We start from the raw sequence: 23281 nt of genomic DNA, 5'->3' as shown, positions 1-23281 counted from the left end.
TTATCTCATAATTGTTTTAATTTTAAGTAATATAATAACTAACTTATCATATTATATTTATAACCTATAGTTTTAATACCACATCATATCTAACATTTAAACAATAGTCCTTTTCTCCTTTACTTGATATAAATCATATTTATATCAATTTTCTCCAATTAATGTATCTCATACATCATATCAATTATATCACATATAACTGAACTAGTTTAATCAAACTCCCTTTTGTCAATTTGAACACTTTAAACTAACCCAAAAACTGATTTTCAACTTGAATCCATTGAGCTACCAAGGGGACCTTATGAACCTGTAGCTTGAAGCAACTCTTTAGAAACAAGATCCATCATCCGTTAACTGCCGAGCACTCCACTAAAGACCGATAGCTGAACTTTTTTTACTACAGATATATTTCTGTGTCCATCGAATATAACCAGTCAACAGTATGATAACCCTTCATAGATGCTCGTAAGTACATTTGAACCAATTTACCGTTTTGCCTCTGTAGTTACATCTAACTTTTTAAGTACCACTGATCCCACTAATGAAAAATGCATCATATTTCTACTATGAGTGGACACCTCTTAGGCCATGAGAAGGTGTATGACGCCACATCGTTCAAGCCCTAGAATCAGCCCTTAAGGGAGCAATCTATCTACTTACCTATGCTTTGGGGAAGGAGTGAATTCCATCTTGTGTAGCTTAGTTCCCAGCTCCCCAATCAAACGAATCCTCAAAGTGGTAGGTTTGAGTCGGCAATTTGGCCACTCCCACCCATGCAAATCAAAGGATCGCCCTCATAGGCAGAAGTTCTTAACTCACTTAGGATTAAGGTCATGTTACCTATGGTCATTCTAGTGAAATGAAGTCTCTATCATGAACGACGTTATATAACGAGACTAAACACTTCGTGGTTCGGTCTTATACAAACTCCTTTGTATAGAACACCCCTGCTCACATGTCTTCACATGAATGATCATGATAAGCCCATTTGTAGCACGTCACAACACTTGTAACTATCTATAAAGCGGGTCGTATCCATAGCGTCACCAGGATAAGGTTTCCCTCCTATATCCATATACTACAGACCATTTAGGTTATCACTTAAGGCATAATTTACTTGTATGTCTCTACATACATGCTTAAGTTACAACGAAAACCAAGGATCTTAGTTTATTGGTTTGTGGTAAATGTAAATAAAAAATCTCATATTTCATAGACAACAGTGACGAAAATATCTCATATTATTACATCACAAGCGTTTGCTCATATAGATGTTTATAAACTACAGGACTCTACGAGAGTTTAGGGCATCAACCCCAACAATCTCCCACTTATCCTAAAGTGGGTGGGTGTACAAGATAACAACACATACAAAACAATAAACTAGGGCACTAAGGCCCAGTACAAAAATCTCTCACTTTCTCTAGTCCAGTCGCGGGCGGTCCCGTAAACCCATGCTCTAAGGTGACCCTAAAAAACTGTAGACGTGAGAGCCTTCATAAACGGGTCAGCAATGTTATGCTTCAAAGCGATCTTCGTGACTATCACGTCCCCTTGATACACTATCTCGCAGATGAGATGATACTTCTACTCTATATGTTTGTCGTGCTTATGACTTCTGGGCTCCCTGGAGTTCGCCATAACACCACTATTATCACAATAAAGGGTGATGGGCCTAGACATATCTGGAACAACTTCCAGATTAGTCAGGAACTTCTTGAACCAAACGGACTCCTTAGTAGCTTCACAAGTCGCTACATACTCAGCCTCCATCGTGGAGTCAGTGATGCACCCCTGCTTAGTGCTTCGCCATACTACAGCTCCTCTGTTAAGAATGAACACTAAGCCTGAAGTAGATTTTCAAGAATTCTTATCAGTCTGAAAGTTAGAGTCCGTGTATCCAGTAAGGATCAAATCCTTAGATCCATACACGAGCATGTAGTCTCTCGTTCTCTGAAGATACTTGAGGTTGTTCTTGACTGCAGTCTAGTGACCTTGTCCTAGATTAGACTGATATCTACTGACAATCCTCATAGCATAGCAGATATTTGGTCTAATACACAACATTGCACACATCAAACTGCCAACGATAGATGCATAAAGGACCCGTCTCATCTTCTCAACCTCTTAAGGTGTCTTAGGACACATTTCCTTAAATAATGTAACTTCATGCCTGAAAGGCAGTAGACCTCTTTTGGAGTTCTGCATCGAGTACTTGAGCAACATCTTGTCAATGTACGATGCCTAAGATAGTGTTAGCACTTTGTTCTTCTGATCTCAAAAGATCTGAATACCAAGAACAAATTGATCCTCTCCCAAATCTTTCATTTGGAATTGGGTCACTATCCAGTTCTTAACTAATGTCAGTAGACCTACATCATTCCTAATTAGTAAGATATCGTCTACATACAACACTAGGAAAACTACTGAACTGTTGATGGTTTTCTTGTAGACACATACAGATCAAAGGATAATCTCGAATAAACAGGAGTTCATAGTTAGCTCAGGATTGAGATCGAGTTACCTTGGGTCATCGATTTGAAATAGTAAGTTTTAACAGTAAACGGTCGTCATAAAGAAAAGTGATTACTTTGTGGTCCAGTCTTATGCAAACATATTTTGCATAGGATGCCTCCACTCGCATGTCTCCACATGAACGATTTTGGGATCACATCGTTCATATCAATATACAATGTGGGCCGCATCCATAGTGTCCCTAGGATAAAGTGCCCAACCTTATCCATATTTTTGGCTATATACTAAAACTTGATTCTCTTTTATATGTTTCTACATAAAGTTTAAGTATTCATACTATAGTTATGGGTTTATTTATTGAATTTTATAACACAAAGAAATTTCAATAACCCTTTATTGAATGAAGTCTCAATAATACTTTTATTGTAAAATAGAATATGTTTAAAAGTTACGAACTGCGAGTTTTAGGACATTCCCAACAAACTCTCATTTGGACTAAAACTCCAGTGAGTTACAAGTATATACAAATATACAATGTTGAGAAAGAGAGGGAGAAAATATAATAAACTAGTGCATCTAAATACCCTTGACATTCTCCCACTTGCCCTAGATTTATGAAGCTCGTAGTCCAAGTCCGATCAGGTGACCCTCGAACAATTTAGCCATGAGAACCTTCGTAAATGGATCAGCAAGATTATCTTCAGATGTTATTCTCATGACTATCACGTTTCCTCGGTGTACTATCTCCCTGATGAGATGACACTTTCGCTCGATGTGTTTTCCGCGAGACTGGACCACGAAATATTGACCACTAGATATAACATTGTTGACTAGTCTGATTTTTATTTCAATAGAATGACCTAGGCGACTTAGTTTTAATCTTGAGTATATTATGATCTCTTGTTCACAAGGGATTTTCCTTTGATTTTCATGGGTGAGGATGGCCAATTCGCCGACCTAATATGTCTACCATTTTAAGGACAGGACCGAGTGGGGAGCTGGGAACTTAATAATACAATATGGAATTCGCCCCTTCTCGCCTTAAGGATAAGTAGATGAATGTTCCCTTAAGTGGTATCTCTGGGACTTGAATAAAGGGCCATACCCTCTCATTGGCCTAAGAGAGGTTTCTGTTTATTGGTTGGACTATAAACAAGTTGTTCATTAGAATAGCACTAGTACTTAATGAATCAAAGAAAACCCAAGGGTAAAATGGTAATTTGACTTAGTTAGAGTTACGAACACTCGTGAAGGACTAACCTGTTGGTATGGGTCCATATCCGTGGACACATAAATATATCTATAGTGAGAAGAGTGCAGTTGTGGGTCTTTAGAGGAGTGTACCCACAATTAACGAATATTGATTAATTTGGTTAATGAGTTTAGCCAATTAATCTCATATTGTTGGAGCTTCTGATCTACAGGTCCCTTCGTTAGCTCATTAGAGGATACTTAAGAAGGATAACTTGAATTATTCAAATTAATTTGAGGGAACTATATATTAATGTGATTAATATATAATTAATTATGGATATGATGTATAATTAAATTGAAAAGTAATATTTGAATAAGATTCAAATTAATTAATCCAAGTGAATTAGATTCATAAAGAATTAATTAATAGAGAGGTTTTGCACATATACATGCGATGTTTATGATAATTAAATATATACATTAAATTGGGTTTAATGTATAAATAGTTATTTAATTAGTGTGCAAATTAAAATTAAATAAGTGTTACTTAGTTGAACTAATTAATTAAATAAATATTAATTAATTGAATGGTCTAATTAATTAAATTGGGTTTAATGCATAACTCTTGTGGTAGTGTTCGAGATTATTTAAGAAATTGTTCGTGATCAAGATCGTTAGAGATTCGTTTATTGGAACTAGGAGAGGATTGTTCGTGGTAGTTGGGAACCTGCAAAGGTAAGAATCGTTCTAATATTTTTTCTAAAGCATGCTAATTTACATGTTTATATTCTGTTTGAATTCAATGATTATGCTTATGTAAATATCGGATTGCGGGATGCAAGACGTTCTAACAAAACGCTTCTGCTGGAGGATTTGATCCCTCCAGTTTAAGCTACATAAAATAATGTAAGATTTTTGTTTACTGGAATGATTTAATTCACATATAAAATAACGTTTATTTTGTTAATAACAATTTGTTTATACAAGTTTACAACATTATGTGTATTGTTCCTTTCATGTTAAGGTTTGTGATTTCCTTCATTCATGTGGCTCCTTTATTGGTTTAGAGTGTTTTCGGTCATTAGTGCTTGATGGTCTTTGTGGTCTAGGCATCCTACAGTGTCTTGGTTTAGTCTTCTTTGGTTTGGAGGTAATGTACTCATACACTTTTTCATTGTCTTGCTTGTTGTTTGGGATCGGTTATAGACACGTGATTGTATTAGCATGTGGCGGTTTGAAATCCATAGTGTTGGTGTTCTTTAGTAGGTAGTTTGTGGTCCATAACCTCCTTTTATTTGATTTTTTTTTATTTTAGTACAGACAATCAATTGCAACGTGAGGTATGGAGAATAGTTTAGTGTGTTGTTATTTATCATATTTGGAGACAATGTAATCTTTGTTTCCATTGGACTACCTTGCAACCTTCTTATGTGGTTAGTCAGGCCGTACAATTAGATTTTTTCTCTGTGGTTCTAAATGGTTTGAGACTTCTATCAAGGAGATTCATATTGGCTCCTCTCCCTAGGACATGTTTTCATAAGTTGTGTTGGGTGAATTTTTCTTCTATGTGTTTGGTTGTTTGTTTTGTCCTTCTTCTTTAAATCTTTGGCTTTTTTTTTCCGCACATTGAACTTAGGTTGGAAATCTTTTTTCTTTATTGCAATTCAATATCTTAGCATGAAAGAAAAAAAAAGATTATGTTAGATTTTTATGTTTTATTTATCTTTTGTCATTTAACCATCACAATATTCAAAACCAATCAATCTTTATTCTTCTTCTTTTTTTTTTTTTTTTAAGAAGATCAACATTTATCTAATTCACACACATTTTATCATTTATTAATTAATAAAGATGTGTTTAGGTTTGTTCACACGATTTTTTTGTCTATGAATTTAACAATAAATTTGCACAACAATTTGTACAATGGTTGTTTCGAAACAAAGTTCAAACATTCAATAATTATTACTGTTGATTTCAAATTTTGGTAAAAAAAAACGTGATAACAATAATAAATTTGTAATTTAAGGAAGAGAATACCTAGAAAACAAAGAAAATAGTTTTGATGCTTAGGTCAGAAAGATAATTAGATAATAGAAAAGAAGTTAAAAGTTCAAAATACCTTGATGGAGGTGCATTTACGGGGGATTTAGTCTAGGATTTGTCTTAAATCTACTAAGATTATGATGTGAGATTTTTCGAAGACAAGTTCAAATCTTATCCTATTTTATTTTATCTTATTTTATATTATATCTTATTACTTTGATCTATTTTATAATATCTTGATTTTAAACTTTATTTGGTTAGGCGAAAATTCACTCCTCAACCATTATGACCATCATCCTTATTATTTTAAGATCGAGTTGTAATTGAAACTAATCCTATCCCAATTGGGCATCGGTATTTTTGATAATTTAAACTAAATGTCAATTTAATTGGTCAGTGCGTATGTCCGTAGTTCATGCAAACGAGAGAGCGTGTCACATTGGCCACAATATTCGGCGATCCCACGTCAAAGAGATCAGTCAAATCGAGCGCCATATCATTCTACAAGAACTCAAATCCCCAAAACATCACTCGGCAAAATCCGAAAGCCGATCACAGAAAAACATGGCCCAGGAAGGGAAGGCGGACGAGCAACTCTTCCAGCTTCTTGCTAGTCTTCTTCACCAGGTCACAATTTCGCACCAATTTCCTCCCGATTCATCAATTTTCAATGTTTATCCTATTCGATTTTCTAATTCTAGAGTATTTATGACTTCGAATTGGTTAATTTGTCATCTGGGTATTGTCGAAATTTTCTGTTAGAACGACAAGTTAGGTTGATTCTGTTTTTTAGATGTTTAGGAGAGTAGGTAAACTATCAGGATCGAGCTCGGTGGTGCTTGCTTGATGACCCATGTTGATATTTAATTCTCTATTATTTATTCTGGGAATTTGTGATTTACAGAGAAATAGGTGTTGGGGATCCTTGGGGCTGTAGTCTGTCCTGTTATGTATTGTTGATTAAACCTTTTGTCATATCTTTAACTTTATTCGAACAGTGATCCTTGAGCGCTGGGTAGTTGAAGATTGATTTGGTGCAGCTAAATTGTCCTAGGCTTGTAAAAATTTTGTGTATAAACTTAGAAGAAGTTTGGGTTTTTCAATCATGAGTTTGACCATTGGGATTGAGTGTAGTATTAGATTACTATTAGGAAAAAACTAGGAAAAGTAGGGGAACTTGAAAAGTAATGTTCTCTCATAAAAGGTGGCAAGAAAGAGGATTTTTACTATGCAAATGGTTATTGGTGTAAGCGCTGCCCTAGACTGAACTTCGACTCAGGGTTAGGAAGTATACATTTAAGAGGGCCATAGTGATCTAAATCGTGAACTAGGTCTTTACCAACCAAACGTTCACTTACTGCTCATGTTCTGTGTCAATTGTCATGTTCGCATATCATGTTCTCAGTTTTGTGTTTACTAAACTCACCACAATACTTATATTGGTAAAGCCTCCTACGGTGATAAGTAACCTAACAGCTATCAGTTTACATGTCTTGATTTCTCTTTCTAAACCATCTCAAATTTGATTTTGAACAATATTGACATGGGTTGGGTCGTGGAACACTCCTTAAAATTTTAATTGTATTCTCATAAGCACTCTACACTTGCATTATCGTAGAAACGAGAGCTTGTGATATAGATACACCTAATTCCAAATCAGTTAATGCATCAAACCTCATTTATGGGATTTCAAACTCAAATCTCTGAGTTTGGGTAACTTTATTTATATGATTCAGTCTTCATTCCCCTCAATGACACAACAACTTGCCTTATCATGAATCAAGATATTCTCTCTGTTGTAATTAGCAATATAACTTGGTGTCTATCCACAACTAATTGTATTTTATCCAGTACTCGTACATACTTTACGTCCATTGGAAACTACCAAGGTTAGTAGCATCAATTATAGATAGGAAAATAAGAAATTTTTATGGGACACAAGTGTAGGAAAGTTGAGCCCTGTTGTGAACTAGAACATTGAAGCTGTACACACTAGAGTTAGGAAGGGATTGGAACAGGTAACTTAGGGAGAGGAACATAATCTCTCGATAAAATGGCTACGAAGAATCCCTCCAAAGAATAGAACTTTGTAATAGAGTGATTACCAGTTACTACAGGAAGAAGGAAGGAGATGGTTGGCCAAATAGATAACAAAGCACATGTAATCCTTGGAACATATCTAAGCTAATAGAGAAGTTTAATTAAAGCGGGCAATGCATAAAAATCGTCCTTTTAGAACAATTTTTGGGTTGGGATCAGCCTCTCTGTCAAAGTTTTTCAAGATGTGGCAGTGCCTAATAAGGAGTACGACATTCCAAAGGGCATGGGGGAGAATTCTAGTTCTTGGATGCGAGGTCCCTGCTAAAACCTTTTAAAAAAAATCATTATGGGGTTAAGAGGAGGAGAAAGCTTCAAGATCCGAATGGACTGCATCTAGAGGGAGGAGTGGGAGGACAATCGATTTCTTCCATAATGAATTGCCATCAAAGACTCAGTGATGTTACTATTCCTAGGAACCTAAGGATACGAACACGATGTTTGAGTTTTGCTATCACTTGGATCCTATACTACATACAATGCATTCATTGATCTTTAGTGCCGTCTTGTTTTTCATATCACCTTCTAGCTTCACAGTTTCATCTCTTGACATCTTAACTAGTGAAGCAATTTGTAAAAATCAAGGTCGCTACCTCCGTTAGGAAATAAAAACTTATAAAATTATCTTAGTATTAAGATTCATTAGAGAAGACAAACCTTTGTCCAGAAGATAAACCATTGTCCAGACAGCCCAAAACCTACCAACTTACAAATGACTAGAGAACAATTACTTATAAAAGAGAGTGTCATTGATGCAAAACTTCACGTCATTGGTTGAATTGATGAGGATGAGTTTGAATGTAGGATAGGGCAGGGTCATGATACTGTGAAGGGCGTTTGATAATGATTCTTGATGGAAAAAGGAAACTTCAAGTGTAAGAGGGCATGAACCAGAAGCATACTTTGAATAATCACAATAGTGTTGGAGAGATTCCTCACGGACATGGGGTCATACTTGAGGTAGTTTGTGTTTCACTCCATGGGAGATGGATTGATATATCTGAAATTTTGGTTTCAATAGTGCTACTGGGTGAGCATGCCAAAGTAGGAATTTCGAAAGCTATTATTTCTTCCGCTGAAGGCAAGTTGAACTACCATGGAAGTGAAAATTTTGAGCAGTAGTCAGGCTATAAATTCTTCACTTTCATCCTTGGCTTTGAACTGATTGAGAATGATTATCAAAATTTGCTATTATTAACTAGGAATGAGAATGCTAATTTTTTGAAATTGGTATAATACCATTGATAAAAGTACATACACAGAATCTAATTTTTTGCCCCACTGTTACCTTTGGGAATTGCTCTGGGATGCAGTTACAAATTTCTCCAGGTTCTCATTTGTTAGGCCATCTAAATGCATTAAGTAGAGAACTTCTAGTCTAAAACTAAACCGGGAAACAAACTATCATGTGTTGTCCTAGTGGTCAAGAAAGGTCATGGGTTTACTAAACTTAAAGTTAACGAGTTCAATCCGTAGTAGTTTACCTAGGATTTAATATCCTAAAAGTTTCTTCCTTGGCACCCAAATTTTGTAGGGTCAAGTGAGTGTCTCCTTAGATTAGTCGAAATGTATGTAAGCTAACTTGGATACTCATAGATATAAAAAAAATGGTTTACATTTTTATATTATTTGACCATGGAACGAGAAGAGCTAATTTCCAAAATTGTTATGAACTTATGATATCGTTTAATGAAAGTAACGTAGACAGAATCAATATCAACATGAGAACTGTGCCACCACAATCTAAGCTGGTGGGGGGAAGCAGTGACAAGTTTCTTAAATCTCTCATTTGAACTATGTCTATTTGTTTCACCCATTGTTTAATACATTGTAATTTGCTCTTTACATCTGTCCATGCCTGGAAATATTTGGACCTTATCTGCACTTTGTCTTTCCTAAAGATACATTTATTTTGCAGGTGGAATCACTTACCAACCAGGAAGAAGTTGAATTGCGTACAAAGATCGAAGCCCTCGGACTTGAAGTTACAAAAGTACCCTCAAAGTCCTTAAAGCAGCTTGATGAAGTCAGTATGATTACATTTATATACATTAATTGCATTTATCTTTGTTCAATTGTGCGAAGCATTTTCATGAAGAGATTGATTATGTACTTCCAAATTGTCTATTTCATGCGATCTATTTCAGCTGGAAATTGCCAAGGAGTTGGATAAGCTATCTGAAAAGCTAGACAATGTGGATGAAATGATTTCTTCAGCAATGGCTGCAGATCCACAGGTGCAATCTCTGTTGAGTGATACTGCTGATATTTGGATGCCGGTGATAACCGCATCAGCTGACGAACGACGAAACTTTACAGCTTCCATTGGAGAAAATTCAGAAACAGAAGAGAATTGTGCGAATTAGATATCATTTTTTTTTCTTTTGTTTATTTAAGGGATAAGTCATTTCATTTCCCTATCATAATTTTGTTAAGTTTGATCAAGAATGTGTTATAATGCTAGCATTTACAATGGTCGGAATGTATTTTTCCAACGGTGCCATCTTGTCTGTAAAAATCCTTCATAATTGTTTGGAGATAAATGTTACGAAGCTTTTTTTTTTTTTTTTTCAATTGATATGAAGTAAATAAATATGGTAATCTGATATATGCCCTTTTCTTTTTTGTTTCTATGAAATTAAGTTTACCGGCGTGAAAAATAAAATTTTGATATTTTGCAACAAATTAACGGGAGAAGAACTACTTAAATGATTGTATAAATTGGGTTGATAGTATGTAAATCATGTTGAAAAGTATAGAATCAAATATGGAATAGCATATTTAGATAATACCAAAATTAGGTTGAAAAATATAAAATCAAACATTGAATGGTTAAAGACATTTGTTTCATTCAATCAATGAAACAATCTCTTGAAAAAGAAAAAGAAGACATATTTGAGTCTTGGAAGTGATTCTGAACCTCCAAACATGAATCCTCCAAACATGAATGATCCTAACAAGAAAGCAAAATGACTTATAAAGAATATTGGACTAAAGTATTGGGAATGTTAATACATGTTTGGGAGTGATGTTAAAATTATTAAAAATTATTTTATCATTTCAAATACGTCTTTTAATTCTTTAAAATTAATTTATATTAAATTTTACTAAAATGCAATTTTTCATATTAAAGAAATCGATTTTAAATGATTAAAAAATAAAAATATGTTTCAAAGTAATTTTAAAAATGACAATCATTCAGAGGTTGACTTGGACATTTCAATAGATGGGTTAATCTACACAATTAGTTAAGTCCATTTATTTATAATTTACCGACTCAAGTGCCTGTATTCAGTTCCTCGCCCAAAATTTAACACAGCTGAGGCTGAAGCTAGGCATAAATGAGATGAAAATAAAAACTATTCACTAGAATTAAGCTAAAACTTGGCTAAAAAGTGAGTTTTGATAGAAGTAGGAACACCACACAGATTTAAGCTTAGTAACATGAAATTATGCCAATTAATGCCACACTACTTTGTTGAGATCAGCTTGACTACTAGACTTAAAAACGACGTGACAACAGAACTGAATATCCAGAGCACAAGGGAAAAGACAAAAATTCCAGCCAAAATGGTAAGAAATGGAGGACCTTGGGCATCGGTACTTGCTTTACTCGAACCATTTTCCTCCTTGATGGAATTCCCATCTGAGGAATTTGAGGCTGTTATAGAAAAAGATCTTTGCCTTAATTCCAATCCTCTGGTGTTCCTATACCTGCATAAAAGAAATCACACAAGCACTCATCTGATTTTAGTAATATTGTGAGTACAAATATCAGTCATCTCAAACTCTTAAATGTATTATAGTTTCTGGTAAATGTGCCTAGCAGGTGAAAAGAGAATCTCAGCTACTGATTTGGCTCTTATAAAAGCATATAAGTACTAGTAGTAATTAGTAAATGATGCGAAAAGAAAGCAAAAAGCAAAAAGGCTAAACAGATAAAGGATAATAAAGATTCTAAAAAGCAAAACAAAGGATAATAAAGATGGAACCAAGAATGATAGGAAAATACTTTAGTTTCCACCTCAATACTCCAGAAGATTTTAAAGAGGAAACTCCAAATTACTGAAAAGACAGAATTCCCTTGGCATGTAAGAACACAGAAATGCTGATGGGTTCGATTCATTCCACTTCGAGTCAACTGACAACTTGAGAAGATAATAGGATTGAATTAATTGTTTCAGGATTTAAACCATTTTTGTGACATCAACAAAAGGATACTTTGGTGCATCCAACAGCTGTGGTTAACCCAAAAAATCTTCTTTTTACAAGATACCTTATCGGCCATTCCAGAATTATTTTTTCCCGGAAATCTGAAGTATAACACTATCAGAGGAGCTTTCAGAAAGAACTAATAAGACTTTCCCTATCCGGATACGAAAAATTAATGGACAAAGTTCTATACGTGCTCTAGAACGACCAAATAAGTATCAAATCAAAAGATCCATCCCACGTAGACGTCGAATAAGATCAGAAAGTCTCAATCTTAATACTAATCAGTGTTACTAGCCATGTTGGAATATCTTTAATCTGATATCTTGCACTTCGAACAATCAAGTACGGAGGCTCGTTGTTGTATTTGTATTTGTACTTGACATATTTACGTTATTTTTGCCTGGTCCTTGAGTTTAGAAAAGTGCCTTATATAAACTCTCTAACTCACTCCTGATTTTGTAATCTAAATTATTCTCTCTAATAATAAACGATTCTTCCTTTGCTTGTAGACGTAGCTAACACACTATTAGTGAACCACGTAAATTAGTGTCTCATTTCTCTATTGCTTTACATTTTTTGTTCATCTTTATTTGTCGATTTCTTTAACAAGCCAAAACAAAACTAGTTCGGATTTAGTACCTACCTTCAAATTCTATTTTCAGCACAAGAATCAAAATGGATCCCCTTTACATACAAAATTATAGACGAACTGGAATGCTAACATGCTCACAAGTCACAACAGTGCAATACCATGTAAAACTCCAGATATCCTCAGAAACTTTATATGCCCAAGAAAAATGCAATGAATTGAAGAGGACCGCTTAAATAGGTATCCAATCAAAGGTTCATTACATTTAAACTTCAAAACATTCAGAGAAGTTAGATAATACTAGTATAAGCTGTTTGCGTCAGTAGCTGAAACCAATCAGGAAACAGCGAGGCAGCAACTATCATCCAATTCCACTTTCAACACAGAAATCAAAGTGGATTCACTTTAATGCTAGCATGCTCAATTCAACACATAACAATCCGATTATAAACGTTGAATGCAAGGGATCGAAGAAGACTCTTAAGTAGAAATCAAATCAAAGGTGCGTCACCAAAAAAAAAACTTATAAAACCAAAACCCAAAGCTAATGGAAGCACTTGGCGTGAGAAGCCAAAAGCAATTATGAATTAGCAACTACCAGGTAAATTCCATTTTCAACAAAAAGAATCAAATTCGATCCACTTTACAGAACTAAGTAACAGATGAACTTCATTGCAAACATGCTCAGCAGTCTCATTACAACATACAACAATCCCGATATCTTCTGAAGAGGAGTGATTAAACGACGGATACCTGAAAGAAGGAAATGGAGAGGCGTTCGAGTGAAATTGAATGGCATCGATGGAGGAGGGAAGAGCGGCTCTGTGAATCAGACTCGGGCGGGAAGTGAGATTGAGTCGAAACGACGGCGCGGCGAAGATGGAAGCCATTCTTCACCTTCAGTCGTAATACAAAGACTTTGGAACTTCCAAAGAGGAGAGAGCTCTCACGAGATGCTCCAGGGAGAGTGGATGATGCTTAATCAATCCCTTATCCACGTGTCATTTTCTTACCGTACAATTCTTTTAAGAACAAAAAACTTATTTAAGGTTGCCTCATACTAGCGGAAAGTTTAAACATAATTCAATTGAAATCTCGAACAAGTATAGTAGTGATTTAGAACAGTGTGAGATATATATATATTAAATTTTTGTTGCAGGTCATCATCACACTATTTTGTCTCAATTTTCATACAATAATCTAATAAATTTCTAATTCAAATATTTATAAAAAGTTAAAGATAATTTTGTAACTTTTCAAAAAATAAGACTAGTTTCTGAATGAATTATAAAGTTAAAGGATATTTGGTATAATTTAGATAATAAAATAACATATCATCTTAGAATGTGTTAATGATGATGGAAGTAGTTATATACTATATTAGTACCAAAAAAATTAGAATTACCATACTTAAATGGATACAAATTTTTAGGTTGTCAGCATAAAATTAATATTTGTTCTTAGTTCAAATAAATATGGGACGTAACTTAATAAAAGGTAATGAAACATGCACTTTGATCACCGTACTATACTTAAAATTCAAAAGCCAATATATTTATGAGTGAAACTAAAATAATACATAAATCGTACTTATTCTTGTATGAATCTGAATTTTATTTTAATATGTTAATTTGAGTCTAACATATGGTAGGTTAAGAATTTCTTACTAAAGAAAAGTTGAGAATTTGATCCCATTCCTGCACTATCTTGTTTATACGCAATTTGACCATTTTACTTGGCAACTTATTACCTGTCAATTTTTAACACCTAAATAATCCTTAAAAATTTAGAATGAAGTAACTTCCAAATTAGGTGAATTCAATGTATGTATATAACTTAACACTTTATTATTACTTACACTTTATAAAACATGTATTAATTTTGATTGAAAAGTAATATAAATGAGTCTGATACTAAATAAAAGACATATATGAATGAGTTTGAAATAGTCAAAATTATTTTATCATGTCTAAAAATAGTCATATACACATTTGAATCTACCATTCCCGATCAATTTGTTCATGTCTAGAAATAGTCTTATACATATATTTGAATCTACCATTCCCGATCAATTTGTTCAAAATGTAAAATCCAACATCAATTTTAAATTATTAAAAACCTTTATTGAAGTGATTTTTAAATATAGAAAAAGTGATTTTAACCCCTTCAAAATACTCTCAAATAGTAGCCTAAGTTTTAGTCCCAAGTTTGAACCTTGCAGAGAGAATGTGATACTGAAAAATGAACGTACACTTTGAAGTATGTAGTACAAGGAAAAGTGCAGCTGAAGCTCAGCTCGTAATGGGGTATAACTTGGCATTCAAACCTTTTTATTAATGGCTCCCACCATTTCCTTTCCTTCCCATTGTACTTCTAACGACTACTTGATGAGACCGAACGAATAAAAAATTAGCCAGAAAACTCGGCAAGTTTAAAAACAAGTGATGCTAAAATTTACTAATCCCGAAAGGTGACTCCAGATGATCCTGCATCTGTGTGGGTAAACCATGCTTGAATAATTATTACAAATGTCAAGAAATCTCTCAACCTGAACAAATTTGTGAAGCGGAATCAACTTTCTTTTAGTCAGTCACTTCAAAATCAAGCAGCTTTCTTGCAGTACTCCTCGAGCCATTTCAACGTCACACTCTTCGGCCTCTCTAGTGGCAACCCAAGAGCTCGGTCCCATATTAACTGAACCCAAAAAATAGAACACAGTAAATCTCAAAGAATTTGGCAGTAATATCACGAAGAATTGAACATGAATGTTGAAGAAAACAGACCTGAGAGCAAATCCCAAGACTCCTTGAAACACCAAAGAGAACAGTAAAGTACCTGTGCACATAGTTAATAATGAAAATTTTGGTTATCAATTGGTTAAAACTTAGAAAGTAAAATGCGTACAGTTGAATCGCAATCTACCTTGCTTCAGTTAAACCAAAGTAGTTCAACAGCACTCCACTATGAGCATCAACATTCGGCCATGGGTTTTTAACCTGTAAACGAGGAAAATACCACGAGAAGAGACAACAATGTAAGATCCTTGTGTGCCCTCCATGAGCATCAACAATTTAGAGGATAGTTTCATATAGTCAATCAAAAAATATACTATGTTGACTCAGAAATCAAGAAATATATAGTCTTGGGAGCATGTCTTGGTTCATAAAGAAAGAAGATTCAATCCATTTTACGATCATATGAAATGGAGAGAATTTGAATCTATATGGTTGGTAAAAATGATTTTTAAAAAAGTCAACCAATAAAAAAAAGAAAGAAAAGAAAAGTATCGCTAGAATAATTTCATACCTAACTGTGCAGGTCTTCATGTTAATAACGAAAGTTCGAGATTTACTAACCTAACCTCAAAAGTCAAAACTAACCTACCCTGCACCTCATAACTGGCAATGAAACTGCAGGTCTTCATTTATTTATTTATTTAGTATTATTTTTTTAATGTTGATATGGCCATACAATAAAATGAGTTATATATGCTTGTAGAAATGGAAGGTAAGGAGCACATACGGAGCATGCACAATTAAGCTAGATAAGGCACAGAGAGACTTATCTTGCCTTGCCAAGTTCTGTTAGGATCGGTGGCACAACTTCGTAGAGCTTGGATACCTGCAAACGCCCATGCTAGGTTATCATGTGAAGGATTTACAGTTTACGTAAATAAGAAGAGATCTATACAGGTCAGATATATGTTAATTTAAATTTCCAATCAGAGATAAAGGGCAACCAGCTGAAAAAGAGGATCGTCAGGCAAATGCTTCAAGGCAAACTCTCTCTGACAAGAATATCTTGGATCTGTTTTACGCAGAACTCCATGACCAAATCCTGGAACAACCTACAATTTGAAAATAAGGATAGAATTGTTGAAAGTTTATATAACCATTATGCAACCTTAAATTTGAAAAGGAATTGTGTAAAATACATCTCCGCTTCTTATAGTAGATAAGATCCTAAATACGTTGGTGTTTATGAAAATGGGAGAAAATATCTCCCAGACAAACAAGCCACTATGACAGAAATGCTTGAAGGAAAATTTTCTCAAACTGGCAAACTAAGAGGGGGGATTAAGCAATTTTCCAACTAAAAAACGGCCAAAAATGCACATTCCTATTGATGAAGACCTGGAGAGATAAACAGTGGTTATTATAAAACAGTACAGTTACCAAATTACACATGATACTATCATTTTATAAGTGAAGCTGAAGGTAAATAAAGTATGAGCTCCATGCCTAACATTTTTAGCTAGAATGAAAATGAAGAATGAATTTTAAGCTGTTACCTTGCCACTGTTTAGTGTTTTCCAAACATAGTCTTTCAACTGCTCCTTAGTTATGTTCTCTCCACACTCATCCACTACCGATTTGATCCAAAGCAAGACTTCCTGCAAGCAGTGCGAAATGAGCAAATTGGCAATCTCTACTTGTTGATAAGATGCATAGGGCAAAAAATTTTCCATGCATTCATGTCATTAAGCCAATTGCTACTTGTTAAGGTTAATGCCAAGCATTACTTGATTTCAGATCTAAGGTCTTTTCTTTTTTTTTTTAGATCTAACTATATAAGGTCTTAAACTGAAGAATAAGCACCATCACTCAAAAAATACAAAGCAGAAGCAAATAAATTTCTGAAGAATGTTCCATTACGTACAATCAGACTATCAGTTATAATGAATAAACCCAAAGAATCTTCTCAATACCATTTGCCTCTCTAGTGCTATGTTTTTTCCACTTTTTAGATAAATTGAAGGTGAGTGGCTTGAGGGGGGAAGAGGTAGTAACATTTTTCATGCATTCATGTCATTAAGCCAATTGCTAATAGTTAAGGTTAACGCCAAACATTACTTGATTTTAGATCTAAGGTCTTTTTTTTTTCTTAGATCTAGTTATCTAAGGTCTTAAACTGAAGAAATAAGTACCATCACTCAAAAAATACACAGCAGAAGCAAATAAATTTCTGGAGAATGTTCCATAACGTACAATCAGACTATCAGTTATAATGAATAAACCCAAAGAATCTTCTCAATACCCATTTGCCTCTCTACTGCTATGTTTTTTTCCACTTTTTAGATAAATTGAAGGTGAGTGGCTTGAGGGGGGAAGAGGTAGTAAGAAATAAATCCATCATTATCATGAGAGCGTTACAAACGATAATTAAATACTTTATTAAAGAGTTCAGTAGTAAATGGAGGAGAAGAAAAGGTAGCTATTAGAAAACAATCTACCCCGCACCTGATTTGCCAAACCATGTAATGGTCCAGCCAGACCATTTAGAGCAGCAGCAAATGAAAGATAAGGATCTGAGAGTGCACTGCCGACCTGCATGACAGAATTAAATAACTCAGAGAATGACATGGGCATGAATATTGATATGCAAAAACATTACACTAGCTATGCTTGAAAAGTCATTATGCAACAGATGTTCAGGCTATATAAGATGCTATAAAATACAAAAGAGAACAATTGAGAAGCGAGATTACTTACAAGGTGGCCCGTGTGAGCACTTACATTCCCACCTTCGTGATCACTGCAAGTCATTTTTACAAACAAACATTATATTTAATTTGATTATTCTCTCTTGCTGGCTCAAGTTTAGAATATGATATATAGAAATTTAAAGTCTAGATCATATGGAGTAGAATGACATACACAGTACCTATGGATGGTAACATAGAGCCTCATGAGTTCTTGCATTTGGGGACTGTCAAATCCTAACATGTGTGAGAAATTCCCACCATAATCCAGAGAGTCATCTTTTGGAATTATATGGCCATCCTTGAATATCCTTCAAATATGTTTAGAAGGAAATCCAAATTAATCCAACAAGGTAACAAGGAGGAGAACGTGCAATAAGGTGCCAGAACATTTTTAAATATGCTAAGATAATACTAATAGCATGATGGCACTGATGGAAAGGGAGGATTTCCATGTCGAGGTATAATTAGTTGAAATACAATAGACAAGTAAAAAATTAGAAAGTGATCTACCAACCTGCGGTAGACATAGGAAGCTACCAATGGCACTCGAGCAATCAAATTTAGTGAATCTTCATATGTTGGTTCCCAGTACCTAAAAGAATGAATAAGTTTCAGTACTTGAGTAAATAAGAAGCCTGAATCATGAATGCATAAAACTATACTTTGATTTATGAATTCCTTTCTCATAAGCCTTCTGGAATTCACTTTGAACCTGAAATGAAGTAGAAGTAGACACCTTAAAAGACCGCTAAAACAGTACATCAAGATAATTACATTACTACTAGAATATAAATAATTGTGCTTCTGACAAACTAAAACTTAGCAATACAGAGTTGATAAAATTGAAGCAAAGCATAAGATGACGGGGTTTTGATCAAAATAAACAAACTGAAAAATATTTAAGAAAATCAAATATGAAAATATCCAGATTGATCCTATTATGTCATACAGAAACCTTTCACATAAAGTTTAGCAAGAAAATCATAATCACCTCATCTAGGACTTGACAAATAGAGAACGTCATTACTAACCTGAAGACCCATGACACCTGTTGCAAACTGAGTCATCGGATGAGCTGTAATAGGAAGAGCATCAATGGCCTTGTATACATAATCTGCATCCAGGAATGACAAAAAAACCCACTATTTAGGAAAATGTCTTTGCTCGAGGGGGAAGAGGCTGCCAGTGGTAGTCTCAACTAATCAAATATGCTTGTGCAACAAATGCAAAGACATTTTGCTAAATGTCTTCACTGGAGGGGAAGAGACAGTCACCAGATGTCCTAAATTAACCATACATGCTTGTCCAACTAACGTGATGGATCTCATACGACTTAAAAGGTTCTAGAAGAGTAGAAGGAAAGTGAAATATTGGCAAAATCTTAATATACTTGCTTACTAACAAATGCTGATAAACAACACATTTAGACAATCTGATTTTCATTATCTTGTCATAGAAGCATCCAGCACACCATCAAGTTCTGAACAATTTAATATAGAAGCAAGCTGAACCTGGAACAGTGGCTCGACTTTGTAACTCCTTTGATAATGCATCAACTTGCTCTTTGCTTGGCACCTGATATATGAATGAATAAACGATGAAATATTTGGCAGTACAAAGCAAAAGCCTGCTTACCAAAAGTATTTGGCAGTATAAGACTGATATAAAACTCCTAAAAGTCAAACACAAGCTTTTGAGCAACTCACCTTCCCTGTGAGAAGAAGCCACAGAAGACCCTCAGGTAATGGCTCTCCATCAGGCTTGGCAGCTGGTAACAACTTTTGACATTCAGGAATTGACAAACCCCTAAAGCGAATACCCTGGAAATATAATATACTCCAAATCCATTACTGTATCGATATCAGCATTCATCCGATTCAAATGGAGCAGAGATAACCATGTGTATCGAGCACATAAACATTAAGAACAGGCATTTCAAGACCAAATCACTACACTAGGTATATTAACCAAAAGGATTGTATACCTCGTCAGGATCAAGTAGAGATGTTTCCCATAGTAGCCCTGTCATTCCTCTCATTCCTCCAAGTACCTTCACAATGTTAGAGATAAAGCATTTAATTAAAAGATTCAAAGAAAATGCTTGCAAAAATGTTAGTTTCCATAAGAACTCCCGGGAATAATTTGGTTGGATGGATCATGAGATAACAAACTTTGCCACTGATATTGGAGAGCAGCAAGATAGAGACTAGTTATGTAAATATACTTGCCATATCAACGGTGATGTTGCCTAGTTGAACCTTTCCATGTTCTGCTTTGAATTTCTTCAGGCGATCCTGTAATTATTAGACATGTTAAGAATACATACAAATGAACTGTAAGATTTTCCTGGAAAGTTTGATCAGGCTTAGATGAATACTGTTAGGATAAACAAACCTGCTGCTCTGGAATCAATTCCCTCAAATGAGATTGTAGGTCCTGCACGACAGATAACTTTATAAGCGAAATCACTCATTGGATTGAAGTAATCATTCCAATTGCTAGTTTAACTACTCGATGGCGAAAGATGCGCGCAGATTTAATGGCTACAGAGATCAACTCCGGCTAGATAGAAATTACAGCCGTCACAGTCCGATTATACAATTCACAACTGAAAGAGTCATCAACTGTAAGAGTCATCTTAAAATGAAGTCTCAACGCTTTAAAGAGGTAGCCTAACCAATCAGGCATGATGAAAAAAAGATTAACGTGAGATGAGAATATTACAAGATCGGATGAGCTCTGCATTTGAAGCCATCTAACGGAGTTACTGAGATTAGACTGCTGTCCCTGAAGCATCGCACAAATCTCAAGATCGTTAAAACCTTAACCGACTAAAGAAACTAACAATTACTATTAACAGAGGAAGAACTTGGAAACAATATACTCACGACACGCGACCGGAGCTTAGAAAGAGCCGTCAAACTTCTGAAGAACGCCATGACTCTCAAAATTCCCTACCTGGATAATGCATATAACACAAGTTGCAAAATACAAAGATCAAAGACATGAAAAAAAACAACAAAAACAAGCAAAATACAATACGCACAGTTATGATAAACGATAAAACAGGAAATCGAAACAGTAATCGAGCAAGATGAAGGAAGGCAACGAAAGGAATGAAACGAGAATCAATTGAAGGGAAATGGAACGTACAGGAAAGTCAGAGCAGAGAGAGAAAGTCCGCGACGCTGCAGGGAGATCGATTTGTATCGATGTTGATTCAAAGACGGAAAACTGAGCCGCCTTCGCGCTTCTTTACTCCCAGAGGGAATCAAATGAAAGAAAGTGGAAGTGAAATTTCTTTGATTGCTTTTGAGACTTGTCTTGTAGGTTCGCTTGCAATGGCTGAATGTAGGTGCGAACGTACCGAAAATACCCTTCGTTTGTGATTCCATTTTCCAAATTGACATCTTTCGCAATGACAATGAAGCCAGCCAGCCAGGTTAATTTCATTGAAAGACAGTAAAAATTGTTTTTCCTACGATAAATATTATCTTAAAGGACAAATATCAATTTATAGACGTGTTGTATCAATTTAAATCTAAACTAATAATTATATTAATTTAAACTCTAAGTTTTGAATATTATATTAATTAGTTATATAATTTAAACCTTGAATTTTTATAAGTGTATCAATTTAAACTCTAAACTTTCATAATTATATTAACTTACACCCTCCGTTGTGTTTTATTTGGATACATTTGTAAATGTTTAGGGTTTAAATTGATATATTTATGAAAGTTTAAGGTTTAAATTGATATAATTATTAGGTTGAGGTTAAAATTGATACAAATCCCAATGTTTAAGATTTAAATTGATATAATTATTAGGTTGAGGTTTAAATTGATACAAATCCCAATGTTTAATATTTAAATTGATACAATTCTTAATTTAGGATTTAAACAGATACAATCATAGAGTTTGGGGGTATAAATTAATATTTACCCTATTTTAAAATACCATTTTGATCCTCTTATTTTCGTATTGTTTCAATTTTAGTATATACTTTTAAATGTCTAATATAATTTTTATACTTTCGATAAATCTTAAATTTAGTCCCAATTACTAGTTTTGTTTTGATGATTGTTTTAAATGGTCAAAATGGTAATGTTTATAAATATAGTAAAATGTCATTGTTTATTATTACTGTCAATTATAGACATGACAAAATAAGTTTGCTCATTTTCCTATATTTGTAAATGACTATTCTTATTGTTGATTTTTATTATTTATTAGCAATTTTTACTATAAATTTTGAAAACATATTTACATATTGCATTTTCTTCGTAAATATTGTGATTATTATTATTTAATCAATTTTAAAAAAATTAATTTCTAAAGATTAAATTTAAGATTTATTGAAAATAAAATTACTAAAATTAGACATTTGAAGATGTTTAATTAAAATTGAACAGACTATAAATATAAGAATCAAAATAATATTTTAATATAAATATTACGTCGTCATTGCAAGTATAATTTAGTAGATGAGATATAAGTCAATAGTTAAATTACTCCAACGGATTAAAGCACAGATTAAAATTTAAAGTTTTAATCTTTCATCCCTATCATTGTAATAGTATATATTAAAAGGACATTATTTGTGTTTTAGTTTGTTGTGCTATGGAAAAATTATAGATAATCATCCATCTAAAATTCCACCTAAACTTTAGATTTCGTAATTAAATAAACATAAGAAAGGAAAGTGCTTGTGCTTTGATGTCATAGCATATATCATTGTCCAAGTCTTCCTTGATTATTCGTCTCATATTAGCATAATATCGGGGGGGGGGTCATTTTTTGTTCTTTTGTTTTATGAGATAATATCAAAAGTGAGGTTTTTTTTAATCATAAATCTCGTGATTACTAATATATATATATATATATATATATATATCAATTAAGTCATATTTGACATAAAATATGGGATGTGCATCAAAATCTATTTTAATACATTTAAAATAGGGAGTTTCGAACCACATAATTCATAATATCTAGCATACTAATGTATCAATTGAATTATATTCGATTTAACAAAGTTTATGAATTGTTGAATGAAATATATATTATATGGGATGTGAAAGAGAACTTTTTTTTTCTTTTAATAATAATGAGTAAGATTAGGCCTAGGTCAACTTTTTTATTCAAATATATGTGTATATATAAACTCACTAAATTTCAAC

General features: G+C 33.9%; 3 protein-coding genes across 4 annotated transcripts; 1 reads left to right on the top strand and 2 right to left on the bottom strand.

The window, feature by feature from the left end:
• The first annotated feature begins 6100 nt into the window (after window positions 1-6100).
• On the top strand, window positions 6101-10387 carry LOC120086812. The gene is made up of 3 exons (XM_039043603.1): window positions 6101-6339; window positions 9728-9835; window positions 9957-10387. The coding sequence occupies exons 1-3, from the start codon at window positions 6115-6117 to the stop codon at window positions 10173-10175; spliced, it is 552 nt and encodes a 183-aa protein (XP_038899531.1). The 5' UTR covers window positions 6101-6114; the 3' UTR covers window positions 10176-10387.
• Window positions 10388-10638: 251 nt separating this feature from the next.
• LOC120086813 lies at window positions 10639-13658 on the bottom strand. 2 transcript variants are annotated; one of them, XM_039043605.1, is made up of 3 exons: window positions 13367-13658; window positions 11399-11523; window positions 10639-10762 (listed from the first exon to the last, which is right to left on the bottom strand). In XM_039043605.1, the coding sequence occupies exons 1-3, from the start codon at window positions 13501-13503 to the stop codon at window positions 10665-10667; spliced, it is 360 nt and encodes a 119-aa protein (XP_038899533.1). In that variant the 5' UTR covers window positions 13504-13658; the 3' UTR covers window positions 10639-10664. The 2 variants fall into 2 exon arrangements, with proteins under 2 accessions (XP_038899533.1, XP_038899532.1); XM_039043604.1 differs by lacking the exon at window positions 10639-10762 and having other exon boundaries at window positions 11152-11523; window positions 13367-13638.
• Window positions 13659-14833: 1175 nt separating this feature from the next.
• Window positions 14834-21420, bottom strand: LOC120086860 (citrate synthase, mitochondrial). Its single transcript, XM_039043678.1, has 20 exons — window positions 21252-21420; window positions 20987-21056; window positions 20823-20885; window positions 20493-20534; window positions 20327-20392; window positions 20083-20148; window positions 19805-19918; window positions 19610-19673; window positions 19130-19212; window positions 18761-18810; window positions 18613-18690; window positions 18278-18406; window positions 18106-18148; window positions 17854-17940; window positions 16905-17006; window positions 16353-16460; window positions 16184-16234; window positions 15536-15609; window positions 15397-15448; window positions 14834-15307 (listed from the first exon to the last, which is right to left on the bottom strand). Exons 2-20 carry the CDS (start codon window positions 21035-21037, stop codon window positions 15215-15217), a joined length of 1416 nt encoding a protein of 471 aa, XP_038899606.1. The 5' UTR covers window positions 21038-21056; window positions 21252-21420; the 3' UTR covers window positions 14834-15214.
• Window positions 21421-23281: the final 1861 nt, after the last annotated feature.

The sequence above is a fragment of the Benincasa hispida genome, chromosome 9, assembly GCF_009727055.1.
Source record: "Benincasa hispida cultivar B227 chromosome 9, ASM972705v1, whole genome shotgun sequence".
Classification (NCBI taxonomy): Eukaryota; Viridiplantae; Streptophyta; class Magnoliopsida; order Cucurbitales; family Cucurbitaceae; genus Benincasa; species Benincasa hispida.
Note: the sequence above shows the minus strand (reverse complement) of the source record. Positions and strands in the feature narration are given on the sequence as shown.